The following is a 20902-nucleotide window of genomic DNA, read 5'->3' on the forward strand; positions in this document are numbered from 1 at the left end:
TGTTAATTGCTTTCCATCAGAGGAACCATCAGCTCAGTTGCTCATTTATTGTAAAACAAAGCTTTTATAATAAACCTGCCTTATACTCAACAATATTTCAAATCATTCAATTAGTGTTCACTCCAATCTCTCTCTGATTAATACAGCAACCTTAAGGAAAAATACATGTATTAATACATATCACAATTTATTTGTGTCACAAAACAGCAAAGTAACTTCAGTCTTCAAATTTGCGATCAACCTCCAAATAAGCTCAAGTTCCATCAACGAAATTAGAATGTAGGTATTTAATATCAAAACTTTCTTAATGGATTTGAAATTTCACATTTATTAACCGGAGAGCTCCGTAATCAATTTATATTACGACAAATGCATGTTGTGACGCTGGGGCTGTTTTAAATATTAATGAAACACGCCTTTAAGCAGTCATAAATTTGTAATGCCCTGTAAATTAATTTTAGCCATTATTTGAATTTTATCACGGAACACGAGGTAATGGAATGAAATCATGAATTTTCTTATCATAGGTATGCATAATAGCTATGAAATGAAGTATTGTAATACAACCTTTCTTAAAAATGCGGGTACATTTAACACAACTACTATAGTGAGGCCTTTTTGTTTTGAAATATTCGTTATTAATATATTCCTTGTACATTTAACTCATACATTTTACTATCATGGAATAGCGCCATTTATTTGAATTCAGAACGTTAGCCTACATACATTCCATTATTTTTCATTTATCCAGCCAGCATTTGGTAATTTACTACGTCTAGGAACTCGTTCTGTTTAGATGAAAAACTAAAGCGAACTAAGAACAAGATCTGGCAACACTATTCATAAGCCCTCTCCCTCTAATTGGGGCTTACGGGTCGGTCTAATCCTGGGCCGTATTATTTACGTCCGCTATTGTATTATTTATTTTGATTAATTTATAAGATAATACTTTCCGGGTAGGTATGATACGAGCTCCATCTTGTTGCCTTATTTAAAAAAAGAGATTAATATAATAAAATTTCTTCACCCTAATATAGATTTTATGAAGAACAATAATAAAAAATAATGATGTTTAAGGTCTGTTTTTTAACTTGTAGAATACTAGCTTCGCTTTGGCTTCGAACGCGTTAATTCGGAGTAATTTAATAGATATTAGTATACAAATAAACCTTCCCCTTGAATCACTTTCTCTGTTAAAAAAACCCCATCAAAATCCGTTGCGTAATTTTAAAGATTTAAGCATACATAGGAACAGAGAAAGCGACTTTGTTTTATACTATGTAGTGATATAACTGATTTCATTCTGTACAGATAAAATTGAAAGAATATTATGACATCTAAATGATTTAATAAAAATACGAACTTGTTAAATATTTCACCGAAGCTAAATACGTAACCATTAACAAAACGAGTACAAGATTACAAACAATGCCACTAAATATAATAATAAGATAGTACTTGAAATATAAATCCCAACGTTTGATATCGTATTAAAAGAAAGATAGGGGCCAATCGTTGAAACAAGCCCCCTTAGCCCGTACAAGAAACAGTCCTTTTACTATAATTGGGTGATGAATAATACAAAAGCCAGTTATTGCAAGCCAAATTTCGAATAAATAAATGCCTTTTGAATTGGCCCTTGGTGTATTTCGTAAGGACTGTTTTGTGTTCGTATTCCTCTCGAAGAAATTATACGATGATATAAGTGATTCTTCTATTTTATCATATTTTAACTGACGCCCGACATCGTCCGCTTTTAGTGTAACATTGTAGCTTTTGTTGATATGTCGATTATTATATTTACAATAGTGTTATTTAAAAACTGTTATTTTGTAATTATAGCCTGAAATTTTAATTTAATTTAAATATTGGAATAATATTAATATTTCGTACGTGTTAAATTACATTCGTAAGTATTCCCTTTGATCTTATATTTTAGTACCATTAAGGAAATCTCTAAAAACTAATTGATGGAAATAGTTTGATACTCACATTTTCCTCACCCCCTACACAGTTCACATCCTCGTTACTGCATGCACACAAATATTCCCAAATTAAAACAAACCGTACTAAGCCTATAACGTATATAAAACGATCAAGTTAATGATACTATAAAATCTCATTCCAGCTCAGGGGACAAATCCGTGCTCTATACGTACCGGTCCTTTATTGCCGAAATAAACTTTAAAAGATTTCAATTAACTTCCACCTCAAGGCCAGTAAGCCTTAAATAGCCTTATACGACCTATTCGGGCCCGGTCTGGCTTAAAGTTCGTCATAAGTTCTAAGGGAATTAAGGTGCCTCTTATAAAACGGAGTCCGCTCGATTTCATCTTCGGAATCAGAATTGCAGGGGAAGTTCTAAAGCTCTGTCAGGTGTATCAGCGTTATAGGTTACAGACTGTACGTGATGTCTCAGTTTTATCCCCTGTATATAGACCCGACTAACAAACGTAATAACATACGTAATAAGAAATGATACATGTTTAATCATGTATCATTTCTGTACATTATATACTTCTGAACCAGGTAAGCAACAGTTGTCTTACTATTTATTTAATAATACATACATTATACTTAATATTAAATAAATAAATCTTATCAGAACGTAAAAGGTAGTCACTTAAGATTTTATTTCGCAAAACGTTTTGCCGGCAAATCACTTAAACTAATTACAACGTACGGCATTTTATTACAGAAGGCTAGTTCTCTTAATATCCCCATATAAATGCTTGCTTGTGTCGAAGGGAGCGTCATTGTTCCTTAAAAGCCTCTAAACAGCCCTGATTTTGGGTTAGTTTAAGGTCGGAAAAGAGAAATTCAGGTCAGAAAATGTTTGTTTTCTATTAGGTTAAACCTATTGTAAAATCTACTTCCTATAAGATTTCTTATTATGAATTTATGTGCTGATATAAAGAAATTTATAAAAAGGGAAATTTTTGTAGTATCACTTTAATTGATCGAATCGCAAAAAATTTACTCAATGAAACTTGAGTGCTGTATAGTAAATTATTACAAGTAAATCTATGAACAATAATATGTACCAATAAATCACCGGTGGAAGTCACGAGGGATTAAAGCATTTTCAAATAAAATTACAATGTATACGCTGTATTAACTTTCATTATTTTCTAAATATATAACGTATCACAATCTTTAAACAAATCACTTGATTTTTCCTAAGTGACTTGAAATCGCAAAGCGTGACGAATCATTAATTCAAATAATGAATCCCGTCTCCCTGAAGTAACTGACAATTTATCGTTTCTTTTGTTTTACATTGCGCAATTACTTAAGATCAATTTATCCACTGTTTATACAGAGGCAGCAATCTAACTGAAGATAAACAATCGATAGTGAATGATCAAAGCGAAATTAAACTTCAAATTAGGCCTAAATCCACACCTTGAACTCCTGTTATTGTCAAAGTTTTAATAGTATAATATTGGATTTAACTCTCTAAAATTTAAGGCAAATATTTGATACAATAAATCGCTATTTACATTATTTACTTGTGTTTTTGTTGATTTGTAACTCAGTAATACTATCAACCTATTTCCCTTATATAAATAATTCAGTGATAGATATTTTTTAACCGATTGGATTTAAAAATTCAATTTAAGCATTACAGACTTTATAACGGAATATAAAAGTGATTTATAACGTCGTTTCAAACATATTTATTAATCGTTTTATTTTCTTATAATAGTAAGTATAATGTGCTATACATTATATATAATATTCAATTCATTATAAACTCGCAATTTTAACTTCATAACATTTGCGACACAATTGTGATATGTGATAAAAAATATTTCCATTTTGGCGAGGCCTCTCTAATAAATTTGGTCGCCTTTATAAAGGGAACTACAGATATTCCTCAGATATGTCATCTCACGACATCTCTATATCGTATGAAAGGCGCTTTCCACCTTAGCATCAGCTTAATCCGTTATTGATACACTTGCCCCAGCAATTTCTGTCAGCCCAATGTAAACCGGCTTAGCACTGAATTTCTCAATCACTATTTGTGTTTCAATTAGAGAAACCAAATCCGCGGTTTTGCGTTGATTAATCGAAATATCGTAACTCGTAAAATATATCAGACACTTACAAATTGTGCATGATTTGAAGTTAATTTGGAGTTCTGTACAATTTATCGCTATTTACCTGCAATTCGGAAAGTTTCGACTAAGTCTTGGCAATGATAAAGTGGAGTTATGGCTGTTTCATACTTCTTTATTTTGTGTAATTAACTGTTTGAATTAATGGCAGCGTGTACACTTTGCGCTTTCAGATAAACGAGTTCATTGGGTTTATAATTTTAGATATTTGTTTTATTGAGAGCATTTATTGGATAATGCATATATCTACAAAATAATCTTATCTCTTTAAATAACAATTATAGTGCTGGAATATATTATACCATGTTCTTATTATCATTAATTTTATTATACATTCTTACAATTCATCTCATTTTATTATAAAATACAATTTTATTATAATTTTAATTTTACTGTTTTCTAACTTAAACGTTATATTTCATAAAGGAAGTTTTAGTTTCCCCAGAAATAAATAAATGCAATTTATTCATAAATAATATTATTAGTTCTTAATAATATTTTAATATTAAGAAATTTACAGAACTACTTACCTTTTTGAATGTAATATTCAAATAAGAGTTTGCTCATATCGAGATATTAGTAGAATCATTCACATTTAACATATTGAATTTATATTTAAATAAAATTAACGTTAGACTCCATCTCCCAAGATCTACATAAATATAGCAGATTTCGAAACATCCGGTTTTTCTTTAATTAGATTAGCTGGTAAGTAGGTTTGATAATATAGTTTATACAATGTATACAAATACATGTATATCAAAAAAAAAATTATGCCTCAGTCTATAATTCATTAACATATTTTCATTTGCTTTTGAGCACGCCGCCATTAGGCCTCGTTATATGAAACACTTAAAAAAATTGTTAACTTCATTGCTCTTTAATACATAATAGCTACTACCTGACCTTTAAATCATTTAAATCTTCAATTAAATAATAAAAGTCCTCTATAAAAAAGAAATCAGAAATACTTTAAAAGTTAATTAAACACTTAATAGTTATTCAAATAAAGTCCTAATTAGCGCGAACAATGAATGCATTTTACAGCCAATTAGGAAACGTCGAGCCTCTTACAAAGTTCATTGCATTTTTGGACTGAAGCCCGAGACTTGTTGCATCAGGCTCGCAACCTGTTGCTCGGAGGGTATTTTTGCCATACATAATGAATGCAGCAGCGGTATTGTAGTTTACGAGAATGCCTATGGGCCTTTGCATTTTTAACGATTGAACCCCAGCGATCTTTAGTGGTAATGAGAGTTTTAGTACGGCGTTTTAGCTGATTAAAATGTAATGTTGCTAGCTGCGTGTTACTATACGTTTTGTGTGGGAAATTTAGGTGCTATTTTCTACGATTAAGTTCAGTCTTTATGAGGTGTTTCTTCCATATAAAAAACATATAACAAAGCATAAACTCTGCTTTAAATACAAAAATGTTGCGGAGGAGAAAATTTCTTACACGCTTCAAGTTTTATGTGTTCTTTGACATGAATCTAACTATGTGCAATTGTTAAAAACTTTAATAAAATTGATCAATATATACAGGTACAAAATAAAACTACATATTTTTTTTTAATTTAAGGCTATAATGCTTTAAAAATATAGCCATCCATATTGCGGTTAGTGGTATTGTGCATAGTAAATGGATTTTTCACGAGAAGGAATTCCTATTGAACATTATAAATGTAAGCGATAAAACTGTGGTAGTAATTTAAAATAATTCATCCAACTACACCGTAAATGTTAATAAATTAATATCTATACTTATTGTTTCATGACTTCTATGTTGAATCTAATGACGCACAAAATCATCATAAACTCAAACATTTATTTATTCAATAAGACGTCTTGCATTTCCTCAGAAAAATGCTGGCATAACTAACAATATTCTCTAACATAGAATACACCAATTTTCTCTTACCAAGCCTATCCAACGAAACACAACATAAAACCCTAAAGTTTCCCTATTTAAATAAATGCGTAATATTCAGACAGCTCGTCAAAAACATTTCCCGCTGTAATTTACACTGCTAGTCTATTTTGCAGATTCACTGAAATAAGCTGGTGAATTAACTTGCGGCGTCTCAACACGATCGCTATCGCGTGTTTCATCCGCGAAATGCCTCAAAACGGCCCCGAAAATTCTTGAGAATTTCACATCCAACCGAGATTGCGTGCCTCGCTAATGAAGAATTGCTGTAACATCTTCAACACTTGAGAATAACGTGTCATGATATTTTAACATGTTTTTATGTTAAGACAGACCCGGATGAGGTCGGTGGATGAGAACGTATGGGATCCGTGCTGAGGCCACAGTCACTACGGGTTCTTTGCATTAGTTAAGAAATATGAACACTTGCGCCGTAATAAAATAAATCGTATTATGTAGCCGTTAAAAATAACCCACGTAGATTTGTGGAAAAATGGATAAGTCAGGTTTATAGGAGACAACGTATAAAAACAAACTTGTTACAATTACCTAATTTAAGCATCTTTGTTATCAAGAAAAGAATTTCAACAACATAAAACAATAGATTTAGATGATAGGGATTTTATTTGAATTATTTTAATTGAAAGAATAGACAACATATAATTTAAAATAATGTTGAACATCGTGTATTGAACTTAAACTCTGTTTTTGCAGGGAGCCTCTTCTAGCTTAGTGGTAAAGTTCGCGGACACTGAGAAGGAAAGACAACTGCGACGCATGCAACAAATGGCTGGCAACATGAGTCTCCTGAACCCCTTCGTTTTCAACCAGTTCGGGACCTACGGCACGTATGCTCAAGTCATCACTGAACAGGTGAGTTATGCGGTTATTTCAATTACAAATACGATAATTCTTCGCAATTTGCTTGCATAAAATACTACTTGATAATACAACAAACTCCTTAAGGATCACACTGATTGAAAGCAATTTACGTTTATTGGGTAGGCCAGTTTTATTCATACTTTATATATTATAATTATTTATTATTGATTCTTCCCTCAACAGCAACAAGCAGCGCTGATGGTAGCAGCGACTGCGCAGGGCTACATAAGCCCCATGACTGCGCTCGCGTCCCATGCTCTTAACGGAATGGCTAATTCTGTGGTGCCACCTTCTTCGGGTACGTTTATATCCATCCTCATGTAATAGAAATTAAATTTTGTAATCGCCATTAGAACGATTAGTATACTCCAAATTTATATTTGTATTTGTAGTCTGTGAAGATGGTTTTATTCTTATTGGATTAAAATCTATGAATAATGAATTATAATATAATGAATTATTTATAAGAAATGTGTATAAATATCATTTAGATATTGTTCTTTTTAATTAGAACATCAGAACATTCTTCCTCTAAGCCAGAAAAAGTAAAAGCGATTAAACTATCACTTCAAAAATATCTCTTACTTAACTTCAGTATTCTCATTCCAAATTTTATTACACTCCTACAAGAACATGACTGTCCATTACAAAGAAATATCGCATGTATCTTACGAACGATCTCCCTAATTCTTCCCATAGAGAAGATCGTCATAACCGTCCTTATAATAAATCTGTCATCTCCAGACAACTTCACGGGTCTCGCCATAGGCACGGGCGGGGGGCAGCCGCTGAACGGTGCGCTCCCGTCGCTACCGTCGCCCACAATGCCCGGATTCAACATGGCTGCGCAGACCGCTAACGGCCAGCCGCCGCCGCAGGAGGCGGTCTACACCAACGGGATACACCAGACTTTTACTGGACGTGAGTATAGCCTAGCAATATTTCGCTAAATAACATAAAATTTTGATAAGATTCTCAGCCGCGGATAGTATACAAACGGGATACACCAGACCTGTACTGAACGTGAGTTAAGCTGCTTTGATGAAATAAATTTATTTGAGGGTTAAGTGAAAGTTAATAGTTCCTATTCAGTGCTTAGCTAAATAGATTAATTTTATTTTTAGGTTGATGTAACCATTATCTTATACAATCCGTATTTATCAACTGCATAAACCAGCCTTTGCTGGAAATGATAAGGAAACTACTCGCTGAATAGATTATGTATTTGAAGTTTAGATGAAGATTATTTACATTAGTTTATTATCAGTATATTCAAAGAGTGGACACATAACTTCATGATTCATTCATTAATTCACTATTGATCTTGCATTTTCCTATGCTTTACTAAAAATCCAAAGCACATAACAATCATTAGACATTAACATTAAACATTTATTTCAATCCCATACGTTATGCCTCTCACAATATTCCCTCGTGTGAAATATTCATTTTTCGCAAACAATATTTTTCAATCAATTTATCATTTCCCAAGCCCTTAATCTTTAATCGATGAACCGAAAGTTTTCTTTTAAAAAATGATTTCTTTAACAGTACCCTCGCACGATCTGATCCCATTCGCTTCCTATTTAATACTTAATATTCCACAACTGCTACAAATACGGGGCTAGAGGAGGAATGGCAAAATGCCAGACCCCGGAGATCCCAACGGGGAGTTAAGAAAAATGTTTTTCCTTTATACTTAGTAACAAATTATTGCTGAATATATAAATGCTTGCGTGGTTGGCCGGTTTTACTTTTCACTCCTTGTAATGCGAATATTTTGCAAGTAAAATCGTGGCTATATCGTGTACACTTGTAGACAAATAATAAATCACATTTATTCTTTTTACGTAGCTAATTGTGTATTTGCAAATTATCAGATGTATATCCGTAGTATGATTAAAAAGCATAGATTATATTATTGCGTCCTAGGCACTGTGTATGACTAGAGATATCTCAGATTCGATCTCTAATAAAGTCCCCAAATAAATCTTAAATAAATCACGTCATAAAATAAATTATCACACATACACAACTACACCTACTTGCCTAAACAATCAGTGAATTAATTGCAAATGAATTTACCTGGTTAAAACGCTTATATTAGCTTCACCCGTAAGTGTGTATGCATGTATATTGGTATATACTTGACTCCTTTGGGCCCCATGTTCACCCACTTAAAACGAGCAGATTAAATTCAAACTTTGTTCGCTATCGAGGACCGGTGACAAAACAATAATTTCATAAGTTTATCTGATTACCCTCATAAAGATCGCCGGGTTTGATTAATTTCCTTAAGTATACTCTGTCTAAGAGCAAGTGAGACAATTTAGTTGATACTATTATTAAGGGTGTTTTTTAGTTTTTTTTAACAATTATTATTATTATCACTAAGCATATTCGAGTTTATCATCAAAATAATAGTAGTCCACACATTTCCAGCGGTGCCGGTGACAGCGCAAGGTCTGCCGAATGGAGAAGCCGCGCTGCAGCACGCGGCGTACCCCGGTATGCAGCCCTTCCCGGGAGTCGGTGAGTAACGTTCACATGCCGGCTCGATAGGGGATCAATACTTGTTCCGGATTAATGGAGGAACAATCCTCCAGAAGGGAAGGAACAAAATCTGCCTTGAAGCAACCACGAACCTCTATCTGGCCAACACTTAGCAGCCTTCGCTTCATAGTACCTAAATGTTATAGTTTTGTGGCCAATTATTTAGAACTTCAAAATTCATACTTCCATGTGTTTTTGTTCATTATAAAAATTCTGCATTGAGCTATATAATTGGTCACTCCCTTCATGTCAGTTAGATGTCTTACAATGTGCTTCATTCCACTTATTTCTGCACATAATCGTAAAATGATCAGAATCGAAACTCGATAAAAACAATTCCTTATTGCTCTGCCGAACGTACATCTTAATTTGACAGCGGACAAATTAAACATTGTATTGGTTATCTGAATACAATTCAATGTTCGTGGATTGTTTTCCCCCTAACTGACTTTATCGTCTTTCTCTCCTTGCCATAAACTTCTTTGACAGTTCATTTGAATTGAATTTTAATTCCCTACAATCGAAACGGACGGGAAGGAAGCGGCAGTTTATCAACGTAAATACTTTTCGTTTACGAAAAAAGATTTTAATACTTAGACAAATAAACTGCCAAAACTTTCGGGACTTAGACTTTACGAAGTGTATTTAAGTGATAAAAGACTTATGACATTTTTAAACGAGATGTTAATTTTGCTACCACAGACAAACGTATCTGAATTTTTTTTATTTCAATTCGCTTTTACTGTATAATGCATATATGAATGTATTTTAATTTGCTAACATTAATACACGTATCATTATCTTCACATACTTAACGTTAAAATCTATCGCGTAGTTCTTCATTTAGTGTATTTCAATATCATCGATATTCTTAAAATTAAAGACTCCTAATAAAAACCAATGACCCATCCCCAGTAAATCATAAATAAAAAGGAAAAACAACCAACCACATAGCTAATCACGCATTCCTTTGCAAATGTATTGATTGTGTAGATGCATGTCGTACACGCAATATAATAGGTGTTCATTGTGAAAATGTGCAAATTAATGTTTGACAGCTTACCCAGCGGTATATGGACAGTATCCGCAGCCGATTCCACCGCCGATGTCGACTATTGCGCCGGCGCAGAGAGAAGGTAAGTGGAGCCCTGAGGTGACAATCATTTTCCCCGATTTTGGGGAATTTTGGGACACCATTACTCACGATCATTCACTGTCATGTTTCCAAATCAACTTTTTATCTGAGCTTCTGTCTTCTGTACATATATTCGAAACGGTGCTTTACTCTCGAAATCTTATAAATGATTATTTTATTTAAATATTTATATCCAAACTTTCAGTTCATCTGTTCTCATTCATCAGTTACGTATACCGAAACTTCATTACTACCGCTTAATTAGCTACTGAAATAATAAGAAAAAGAAACACCATATCAATAGTACTTATAAAAATGCTTTTGATAACGCCTTTTAAAATCAAAATGCACCTCTCCAAGATTTTATAAAATTGGCTCCTTCTCTTCAAACTTGTTTACTAGCTGCAAGCACGGCAAAGTTATAAAATATTGAGTTTTCTATTTTATAAACAAACTTTATACTGTTGCGACTTGTGACTTAGATCATATAAACTCGGACTTTATTAAAAACAATATTGGTATCCGTAGTTCCATCTTTACTTATATAGTGCGTAAAACAAAGTAGACAATGTCATTACCATAATATTATAGAATATTTGACTAGGAATAATTGGAGAAAAAAAACGTTGCTAGATCACGACTGCATAAAATAGTAACCATGGTTATTTTGGCATTTAACCTTTCTGCCTCCGTAGGAGTATTTATCCCATAACATTGAAATATATATCTAAAAAAAAAAAAACTTTAGCATTTTTTTCGTAAAAAAAAAACTATTTCAATTAGGTGTTTGTAATTGGCTCAAATTTATCTCGTATAGAAAAAAAACAATCCCTTGAACTTCTCCCAATCCCTTTGTTAATATACCGATCAGTTAAATGGTGTATTTTCTACGAAACAGGGCATACATCGCTTGATTATAAAACTTCACAAAATTTGTTGCTGTATCTTTGCTGTTGCATCTCTGTTCATTGTTCAATGTATCGATGTAATTAATGTTCTATGTGGTTTCATTCTTTTCACTTCTAGCATTAAAATACATTTGGCGCCTTTTAAGTACATTTAAATATAGAATAATTCGACAATATTTTTAATAAGTACCATAAACAACACACGGCGGCCAGATTTATTTTAACCAAGAAGTTTACATGCATCACTTTCAAATTTAAAATCGCAATGTTGGTGTTCAGAGGCAGATTTGTGAGTTCTTTAAAGATTTTCTTATGTTCCCAGGATGTTCCATCTCAGGGCCCGAGGGCTGCAATTTGTTCATCTACCACTTGCCGCAGGAGTTTGGTGATGCGGAACTGATGCAAATGTTCCTGCCGTTCGGAAATGTTATTAGCAGCAAGGTTTTTATCGACCGCGCTACTAATCAGAGCAAATGTTTCGGTGAGTTCTATATCCTGCTTTTAGGAAGGACAATTCTTATAGCCATGTGTGATAAATAAGTATTGAGTATTTTCTGGTCTTAAAACATGCTTTTGCGTATGTAGCACAACAGTAGTAATTGAATTCTTTTTCATGTAAATATGTTATGAAATATAATTGTGTGGACAATTTTATAAAATTTCCTTATGGTTTATTTTATTTGTCTGTCCTTTCATTTTATTCGCTATTTATAATTTTGTTTTGTACCAGTCCCAAACTTTGTTTTGATAAATGTGTCTTTAAGTTCTTAAGTTGTAAGCATATCATTTACATATACCAAAACCAGAAAATTCATTTTTCATATATTCCATGGAATTATTTTGTTCATCATCATCATCATATGTTCCCACTGCTGGGACACAGGCCTCCTATGAGGGTTCAGGCCATAATCCACCATGCTGGCCAAGTGCGGGTTGGCAGATGTCACATGTCGTCGAACTTTTGATTCTCGGACATACCGGTTTTAAGCAATGGTGATGTTATCTACATGCGCAGATAAATTGAAAATACAATTTATTTCCTGCACGCTCGCCCGGTCTCGAACCCCGACTTAACGATTTTGAAGTCTGAGGTTCTCACCACTGAGCCACCACTGTTTTTTTTTTGTTTGCAATAGCTTATAACCGCTTGTCGAAGATAAGACAAACCCATAATAATAGCGGTTAATCGTTCGGACTTCTGTATGAACAAACCAATAAACCCAAAGCTGAACCAGGCGATCTATTATCATTCCGAAATTCAAATTATCCGAACAACCACAGAAACATCTAAGCCCTTTCCGCTTCAAGCCTTTACACTAGACCTAAATCAAACTCATTCCCTTCCAGGGTTTGTTTCATTCGACAATCCGGCGTCAGCGCAAGCAGCCATCCAGGCCATGAACGGTTTCCAGATCGGCATGAAGCGGCTGAAGGTCCAGCTGAAGCGGCCCAAGGACGCCAACCGGCCTTACTAACACGAGATCTCGTTCTTGCGCGCCTGCCCACAACCACCAGTCAGTTATTCATTCATTCGTTCGTTCGTTTGTTGTATTTTATTTTTTTGGAATTAATCACATCACTAGCAGCGATATTTCAAAGATCCGGCCAAGAGGCCAGGTGGCCGCAGGCCAATCAATAATCGATATATTTAATTATCATATATTATTATTTTTGGTAATTTTAAATCTACTTACAGATTTTTTTGACAGAATTTTGTAAAATTTTTTCCAGTTTTAGATCCGTAAAAATACCCCGTTGTCAAGTTTTGCCTTTGGGAAAATATTTGACAATTAATTTTAATTTTTATAGATGGTTTAAAAAAACATTGTGTTTGTTTCAGAGGGCATCGTTCGGCCACTACCGGCCGCGGCGCGCGAGTTCACGGAGCGTGAACCATTTCAATGAATTTAACAGACAACTGTATAGTAAATATCAGTAACATCTTACTAAACTACAAGCCTGCACGGCGAGTATACTATATTAGTTAAAAATAATTATCTATCGATCAGCGCGTAGAAAGCTTCATTCTTATCATTATCGATTAATCATTAAATTACTCTATTATATTATTATATACAATTTATTAACTTTGATTAAATTATTATTATTATTAAAAATGACACGTTATAAGATTATGTCATTTGTAATCATACTTCTACTTCTAAGTACTTAAACGTTTAACTGAAACTTTTAACATAAATTTATTACACTAGTTATTTGCTTGAACTAAGCCAAACTGAATTTATTAAGTAAGTTGAAAATGTAAGAAAAAATGTATTTTAATTATTGTATATTGCGTAGTCGTAACGGGTCGGGCGCGTGTCTTTGAACTGTTGTTTTGTTCGTAGCATAGATGGCGCTGTTCCCAACGCGCGTTCCGTTCTACGTTCCGTTAGCCGTAGGTTAAGCAAAGATTCGTCGCCGACCCACGCGTGCACTGTTATCTCCTTGCATAAAAATGATCGCATTAATTAAGTACCGGTATATACCATTATGGGAATATAATATCGTATATTTTGTTATATTTATTGTGTGTGAGTGTCTGTTAAGCTATCACGCTAGGCTATACCATAACACTGGGGCACTCGAACACGCAAATGCCAAAGAAAAATACCGACCATAGACAACACATATATAGACAACCTAAGATCTCAATCGGATTGTATAATAAATTCTTTCGTATATTTAATCCACCTTCTAAAAATGTGCAGGTGACTAAAAGAAACATTTGGTCGAAGTTTCAAAAATCAGCCATTTATTCTCTTTAACAGTAATAATTAACACTGATAAAAGTCGTGCTCAAAGAGAGGGACGAAATTGAAAATCAGACTCAATTATCACCAACCGAAAGTGTTCAAATTGTGTCTTTCAAACAATTTACGGGTTAACAAAATTGTAAATACGAATAAGAATAGTAGTAGAACAGCTTTAACTCGAGTAACGTAGTTCGTCATAGTCACTTGTGGTAAGCCTAGCGACCCAAACCTACATGTTAGTGAATGTTAATAATATTAACGAATTGTGGCATTGTTGTTAACATAAAGTTGTTGTAATAACGCTGTGTACAAATGAAAGTGCACTTCAACATGAGACACAATATGGCCTTCGTTTCAAAACGTTTATGTGTTATAAATTCCAAATGGGCTGTGATATAAAAACTAATATATCAACTAATGGATTGTACAGGCCGTTGTAAATGCATATTTTATGTTTTGCTCTGTTATCGCACACACACTACTTGTAGATATACAAAATAACGAACGCATTCAGATTCCTACTATGTATATGTATATACTATTCGCATTGACAATAACGAAAATTATTTAACGATCGAAGTGCCCTTGTAAGAGTGGACCGATTTAGAACATTGTAGATAGCCTTCAATGTATTAGTCAAAAATACCTCAACATCGGGGAAAATTCTTACAAGCTGCAACATCGATCTCTATAGATACTGTACGGTTCGGAGTTGCAATATATAAATATTTATTTGTGCACGCCAAGTGTGTGAGCGATCATTCGCGTGACGTCAATTCGAGAGGAGCGCTTCTTCAATGTTATTTTATGGATGTGTGTAACGTGTACCTATACATTATCATATATAAAGAATCGGTGTTAAGATGTTAAATACAATTGTGAATCACGTCCGGGGAGATAACAGTGTGTAGAGCGGAATACAAAACTAGTGTTATTTCTACTGAAAATAGATTCATAATCAAAATGTACCAATATACTGAGATACCTTAGATGTAAACGTGCGCGCGGGCTGAACCGTGCCCCGGTGAGCCGCTGTTGCAAGTTTCACGAAACAGCTCAAAAATGCTAAACTGCGTACCACGTGTACCACAGAGTTTATAGACATTTTTGATAGCTGTATAAATGTAAATAAAATTAATATTATGGATAGTGTCTTTGAAAACACTAAGTTTTGAATACTAACGCTAAATACCAAATATTTTTAAAAGAAACTTAATTGTAATTGACGTTATGTATGACGAGGTACTTGAGCCCCCATCGAGTATGATGCAGAAATGAGTGCTAAACAAATAACGTTAATTTTCCTTGACATTTATCGGTTACGCAATTTAGCGAGAAGCATATTATAAGTAACTTTATGAACTGAAGAGGAATCCTATAAATATAGAACAAAATAGCATAAAGTTCAGCTTGACTAGAAGAGTCACTCAATTTAAGCTATATCAAGAATAAATGCTAAATTAAATAATGCTTTCTTGTCTAAAACCGTAAATTTCCGTCCGCTTATGTATAACGCATAAATAAATTCCTTCTTTCATCAGAGTAAATTAATAATATAGATAATTATTTCTGCATAATACTATTTAAGTGTTTGGGCTCTATGACATAAACATACGATCGATTGGGAAATATTTCATTGGGACAATGTGGATGCAACCAACGCAAGCACATAATGATTACTCTTTCATTGATTTTCAACGATTAGAAAAGTGAATTTTATTAAGAGAAATCTTCCGTGTGTTTGTGTCACAACAGTACTGCGTGCGGTAGCGAGGAAATGCCGCCGCCCGCCTCTAGTCAAATATTCATTCATCACAAACATAGATTTTTATATTTACACAAAATAATTATTATATTATTATATTGATATAGTATTCTAGGTTTAGGCGTTTATTATTTAACGAATAAGCTGTATTGTGGTAGTATTTCGTATTAGCCGACTAGTTTCGATATGATGTATAATTTAATAATAAAAACATTAGTAATATATCCATTTAAATCATATGATACAATCATACCGCTTTAGCAAATAAAATAGCTAGCGAATTAGCATTCAATACATAGTACAGAACATAATAACCAAAATTTATATAACATATTAAAATTGGTCGGTTTATACGATATCCTTCCGAGCGCGACAATGCGACAAAATAAAATACAATTAATATGTAAATGTAGATATTCTAGTTCTTTTAAAATTACTCATATTAGTGCAATACGTTGTTAAGCTTTTTAAATTGTTTTAAGCGTTCTTATTTATTCTAAAGCTATTTTATTTATTACTTTGATATTTCTGTTAATGTTTTCTATTATTCGACGTGGTCTCGTATCGCATTACGGCGGAATCGACCTCTATGGCCACTTTATACGACACGATTTGGAGCGTGTGAAGTTTTACGTTCGACGTTGGGGGTGACAGTGAAGATTCAAATCGTGAAATACTTGGTCGAGCTCGAGTCAAGGTGTTGTGGAGTGCAACTGACGCGGCGGCGGGTGCTCTTGTTATACGACTCGCGTTCCCGCCACCCAGGTCACTTTATAATATATCTGAACAAAATGATGCCAAATCGGAAAGTATACTTAGTAAGTAATGATTATATCAATATCACCTCGTGGATAAGGTAGCAGTAACGGGCTCGACGACTCGCCGTGTAGCGACGCGTTTGTTACGGTTATTAACTGTACTTTATAATATTTATATTGATTAAAATTTAAATCCTCTAAATATATATGCTATAATGCATAAATTTGTAATAGTATAAAGTGTGTCCTTTCTGAATATATAAACGATCGCCCGTAAAGTGATTCTAGGATACAGGGTATGCTTTGCAATTAAATGTATCTAAATGTTTTTCATGTAGGCAAATGTCGCCGAGATTAAACTTTGGTCCTTGTTCTTTGACTGTTTCCGAGGCCACGGAATAGATATCGATCTATAGACAATCACTTAGTATTGAACACGTTATAATGTATGATATATGATGTTGACTGGACGCAAGTCACGCATCGGCCTCCCGGCGGCGGCGCCCGCGCCGCTTCACTTTCGGGTCCACTGTAGTCTGTCGCGAATTTTTATACTCTCTCGTAAATATTGTAGCGTAACAAATCCTTATTATCCTCGCGACTTTATGGACTTGCTTCTCGATAGTGCGCTCACCTCATCCTTAAAATTAATCTTGCGTTTACATTGTATCCTGACTCTCATATTTGTATTTGTAATTTATATATTTATCGTCGAACTCTAAGATAGTTAATTCCGTCTATAACGTAGTGACTCTCGACACGCAAGAGCGATTCATCTGTCGATATGAGTTTATTCTGTAAACTAACAAATATATTACAATGAAACCCAGTTGTTTAATAAATGTATACAATCAAACTGTTTGAGGATTGCACCTATATATTTTATAAAACCTTAGTAAGAAATCTCAGTTTTGGAATGCATGAGCGCTCGTAAACGTGGGAGTTGATTGAAAAACGTAAGATAAAATAGGTTTGTTGATTGATGAAAGGATCGTTACTTAGAATGAATTAAAATATCGGACGGTGCGAGGCCAACAGCACACAATACATGCGATTAAATATCGCGTCGTAACGGATTCATGAAATGTCGTGACATAAAAACGTATACCCACCGTTCGATACTAGATTTTAAGATGAATGCCAATACTTTAAATAAATCAAACTTAGGATTTGAAATAATTAATCATATATCTATTTATATTAATATATTAAATACGGAGAGAGGCGCATAGTGCTTTTATGAATGTAGATCCTAGTAAAATTACAAAACGATCTAGTCATATCTCCTTCTTTTTTTTACCAATCGCTTAGCATAGTTTAGCTACAAGCACCCTTAATCTATAGCAAACTTTACTTGTATGTCTAACTTTCCTTTTATTTTCTAGCTCTCTTTTGCTAATAAAAATGTCGATTATTCGCTGCCTCTATATTCGAATAACGCTAAATACTTACTTACCAGAATGTTTTAAATTATTGTTGTTTAAGAAGATAAAAATTATTTTTAATAAGTTATCCAGAATATTGTTTCGTGTACATTTTGAAGTACTTAGTGTAGAGTAAGGTAAGTGATGGTATTGTAGTAAGTACCTATTGTTAAAAAAACTAAACAGTTTCTGAGAAAAACAAAATTTAATGCTGACGGTCAAGTGCGTATATGAAAAGAGAATTGAAGCGCCGTCCTTATTCATTTCTTACCAAAAACGATACAAATGAAATTTGAATCACATATAATATAACAAAAACAATTCCAATTTAGATCAGACATACATACATATGTTTAAAAAAGCCGCGTATTTTTAAATTACGCGGCATCTCAAATGTTAATTGCCACATAACTACAGACAATTTCATTTTATCGATTGAAAACTGATTACAAAAAATATAGTAATTACATGAACTGTAAATAAACATAATATAATATGTCATCATATCTAATTTAGGAGCTTACTAGCCTTTTGTCCCGAGTCTTCTCGGGCGGGTGACAGGGTGTCGCTGTTTATATTGTACTAAGGGAAAAATCATTATCAGTAACCGTTTTTAGAAACCTATGTAGAGATACTTGACATTTCGACAACTCATTAGATGTCTTACGGAGTACAAAGTATAAGATTATTTTGTCATCTTCCAAATGAACTCATTTCAACTGGGGCATCTAAAACTTTTTACAAGTTAATAAACATCTAAAAGTTATACAAGAGTCGTCTTCATCTCAGAGATAATATTCTCAAGTAAACGATGTGTAAATATAGTATTTATATGGACTTTTAATTCTTCGTATATTACAACATTTTAATTCTCTAACAAAATTAACATTGGCGTGTAGTTTTTGTCCATACATTGTTCTGGATAACTTATATTGTAATAGAGTAGGCTGTATACGATTTGCTCTGCTTTGAAACTATAACTATATTACAACAAACAAGTTAACAAAGTAAATTTTAACATCACTTTTATACTTGAGAACGGTATTGTTCTTGGGCAGTTCAAAAAGATGAAGTACTTATAAAGAGAACAAATCGTATAGTTATAAATGTAAAGAGATACCTCAGTGGGTATTGGTGATACGCTTAACCATCGTCCATGAAGGCTATGTATCCTTGTAATTGAGAACTGGATATTTCTGCCGTTTTATTCCTTACAACTGAATAGTTAGGCTAAATTGTACACTGAAATTGAATCATAGTATTACACATAGATTTTTAAACGAAATCCGATTGAAAAGGGGGAATTGTACGTCAGGAATTGTCAGGAACCGAATAATATTGTATTTTATTTTAATTAAATCATGCTTAGAGAATTGACCATTATTTTTGTATGTTTAGAAACATTTTCTTGCCTCAACTACAGTTGAATGAAAACGTTTGTAATTGTACAACAAATGTGCTTATTTTTCTATTGTAAAATTATAAGTTCTTCAGGATGCCTATCGTCAAAATAGTTTTAAATATTTTTGAGAGTACAAACAGTTATGCAATGTTGATTTATTGCTACATTGAGTAGTTAAATTAAATTGGTGTACTTTAGCTAGTCGATTGATTGTTTATGCGGGCACAGTACTTTAATTGTAATTCTGTACCATCTATAAGAAAATACTTGTTTAAATTTTTAGTGAGACCATCAGTACTGTGCCTGTAATATGAAACAAATTTTAATCTATTGATGTAACTACATTTAATTAGATTTTTATAATTTTATTATGTTTTAATTTAAAAATTATTGTTAGCAGCTGTCATACTGCACAAACATATAGGTATTTATAATCTGTTTCGGTACGTCACTATAATATTGTCTACGCTCGTTATGTGACATTTCAAACGTGTTGCCCTTTACAGGCATCATTTACGATACCCACTTCAACGTTTATGAAAAACTTTTTGGAGCCTCTTAAAACAGCAACACGTTTAAATGGTTATCAGACTGCACAACCTAACTAGATAATCTGTAAATTAATATTACCTTTGAAGCATTTGATAGCTAGGCTATTCGTATATCATAAATATTGTTATATTTTGCCAAAGATTGTAAATTAAGAGAAATATGATCACTTTTTGAAGCGTCGCTAGTTAATGTTAATTTTTATTATTAGAGAAATCATACTGTACCTACCTAGGCAATTGAGTATCGACTGCATACGTCACTTTATATGAAACAAATACAATAACAATTTGCCTACTTTGCATGTTTAGTTGATAAACCTATTATCGAGTTATTTAAATATGTATCAAGACATATTTCGAAACTAAATAACTAATCAATTATTTATTATTATACATTTATTACGTTTAGTATGCTAGAAATATGAGGAAGGATAATAAATAATTTTAATTATATTATCTATGTCTTTTATTTTGCTCCTATTTGCTAAAATCTTAGTTCACTTTGTAACAATGACTTGACTTGAAATTAAAATGTAATGCCTTTTCTTGATTGCCTAACTTTGTTTCATTATTTATTCAATTATTTTACCCAACAATTTATGAGGTTGTTCGAAATTATTAAAACTAAATTCGCTTATATATTTATTAACAAAACATGGAAAATTCAATACAACGATGTACCAAACGCATTGTTAGATGATTTCCAAACAAATTTAA

General features: G+C 33.0%; 1 protein-coding gene across 3 annotated transcripts in view; it reads left to right on the top strand.

Annotated features, from left to right (window-relative positions):
* LOC119834439 (CUGBP Elav-like family member 4) overlaps nt 1-20641 on the top strand; it is a 144270-nt gene extending 123629 nt beyond the window's left edge. For 2 of the 3 annotated variants that reach the window (XM_038358797.1, XM_038358799.1), the window contains exons 4-11: nt 6766-6924; nt 7117-7231; nt 7678-7854; nt 9376-9465; nt 10545-10622; nt 11834-12010; nt 12877-13043; nt 13370-20641. In XM_038358797.1, coding sequence (XP_038214725.1) covers nt 6766-6924; nt 7117-7231; nt 7678-7854; nt 9376-9465; nt 10545-10622; nt 11834-12010; nt 12877-13004 — 924 coding nt within the window. In that variant the 3' untranslated portion in view covers nt 13005-13043; nt 13370-20641. The remainder of the gene's footprint in view (nt 1-6765; nt 6925-7116; nt 7232-7677; nt 7855-9375; nt 9466-10544; nt 10623-11833; nt 12011-12876; nt 13044-13369) is intronic. The other variant, XM_038358798.1, reaches the window with a different exon arrangement.
* Nucleotides 20642-20902: the final 261 nt, after the last annotated feature.

This window comes from Zerene cesonia, chromosome 19, assembly GCF_012273895.1.
Source record: "Zerene cesonia ecotype Mississippi chromosome 19, Zerene_cesonia_1.1, whole genome shotgun sequence".
NCBI classification, from domain to species: Eukaryota; Metazoa; Arthropoda; class Insecta; order Lepidoptera; family Pieridae; genus Zerene; species Zerene cesonia.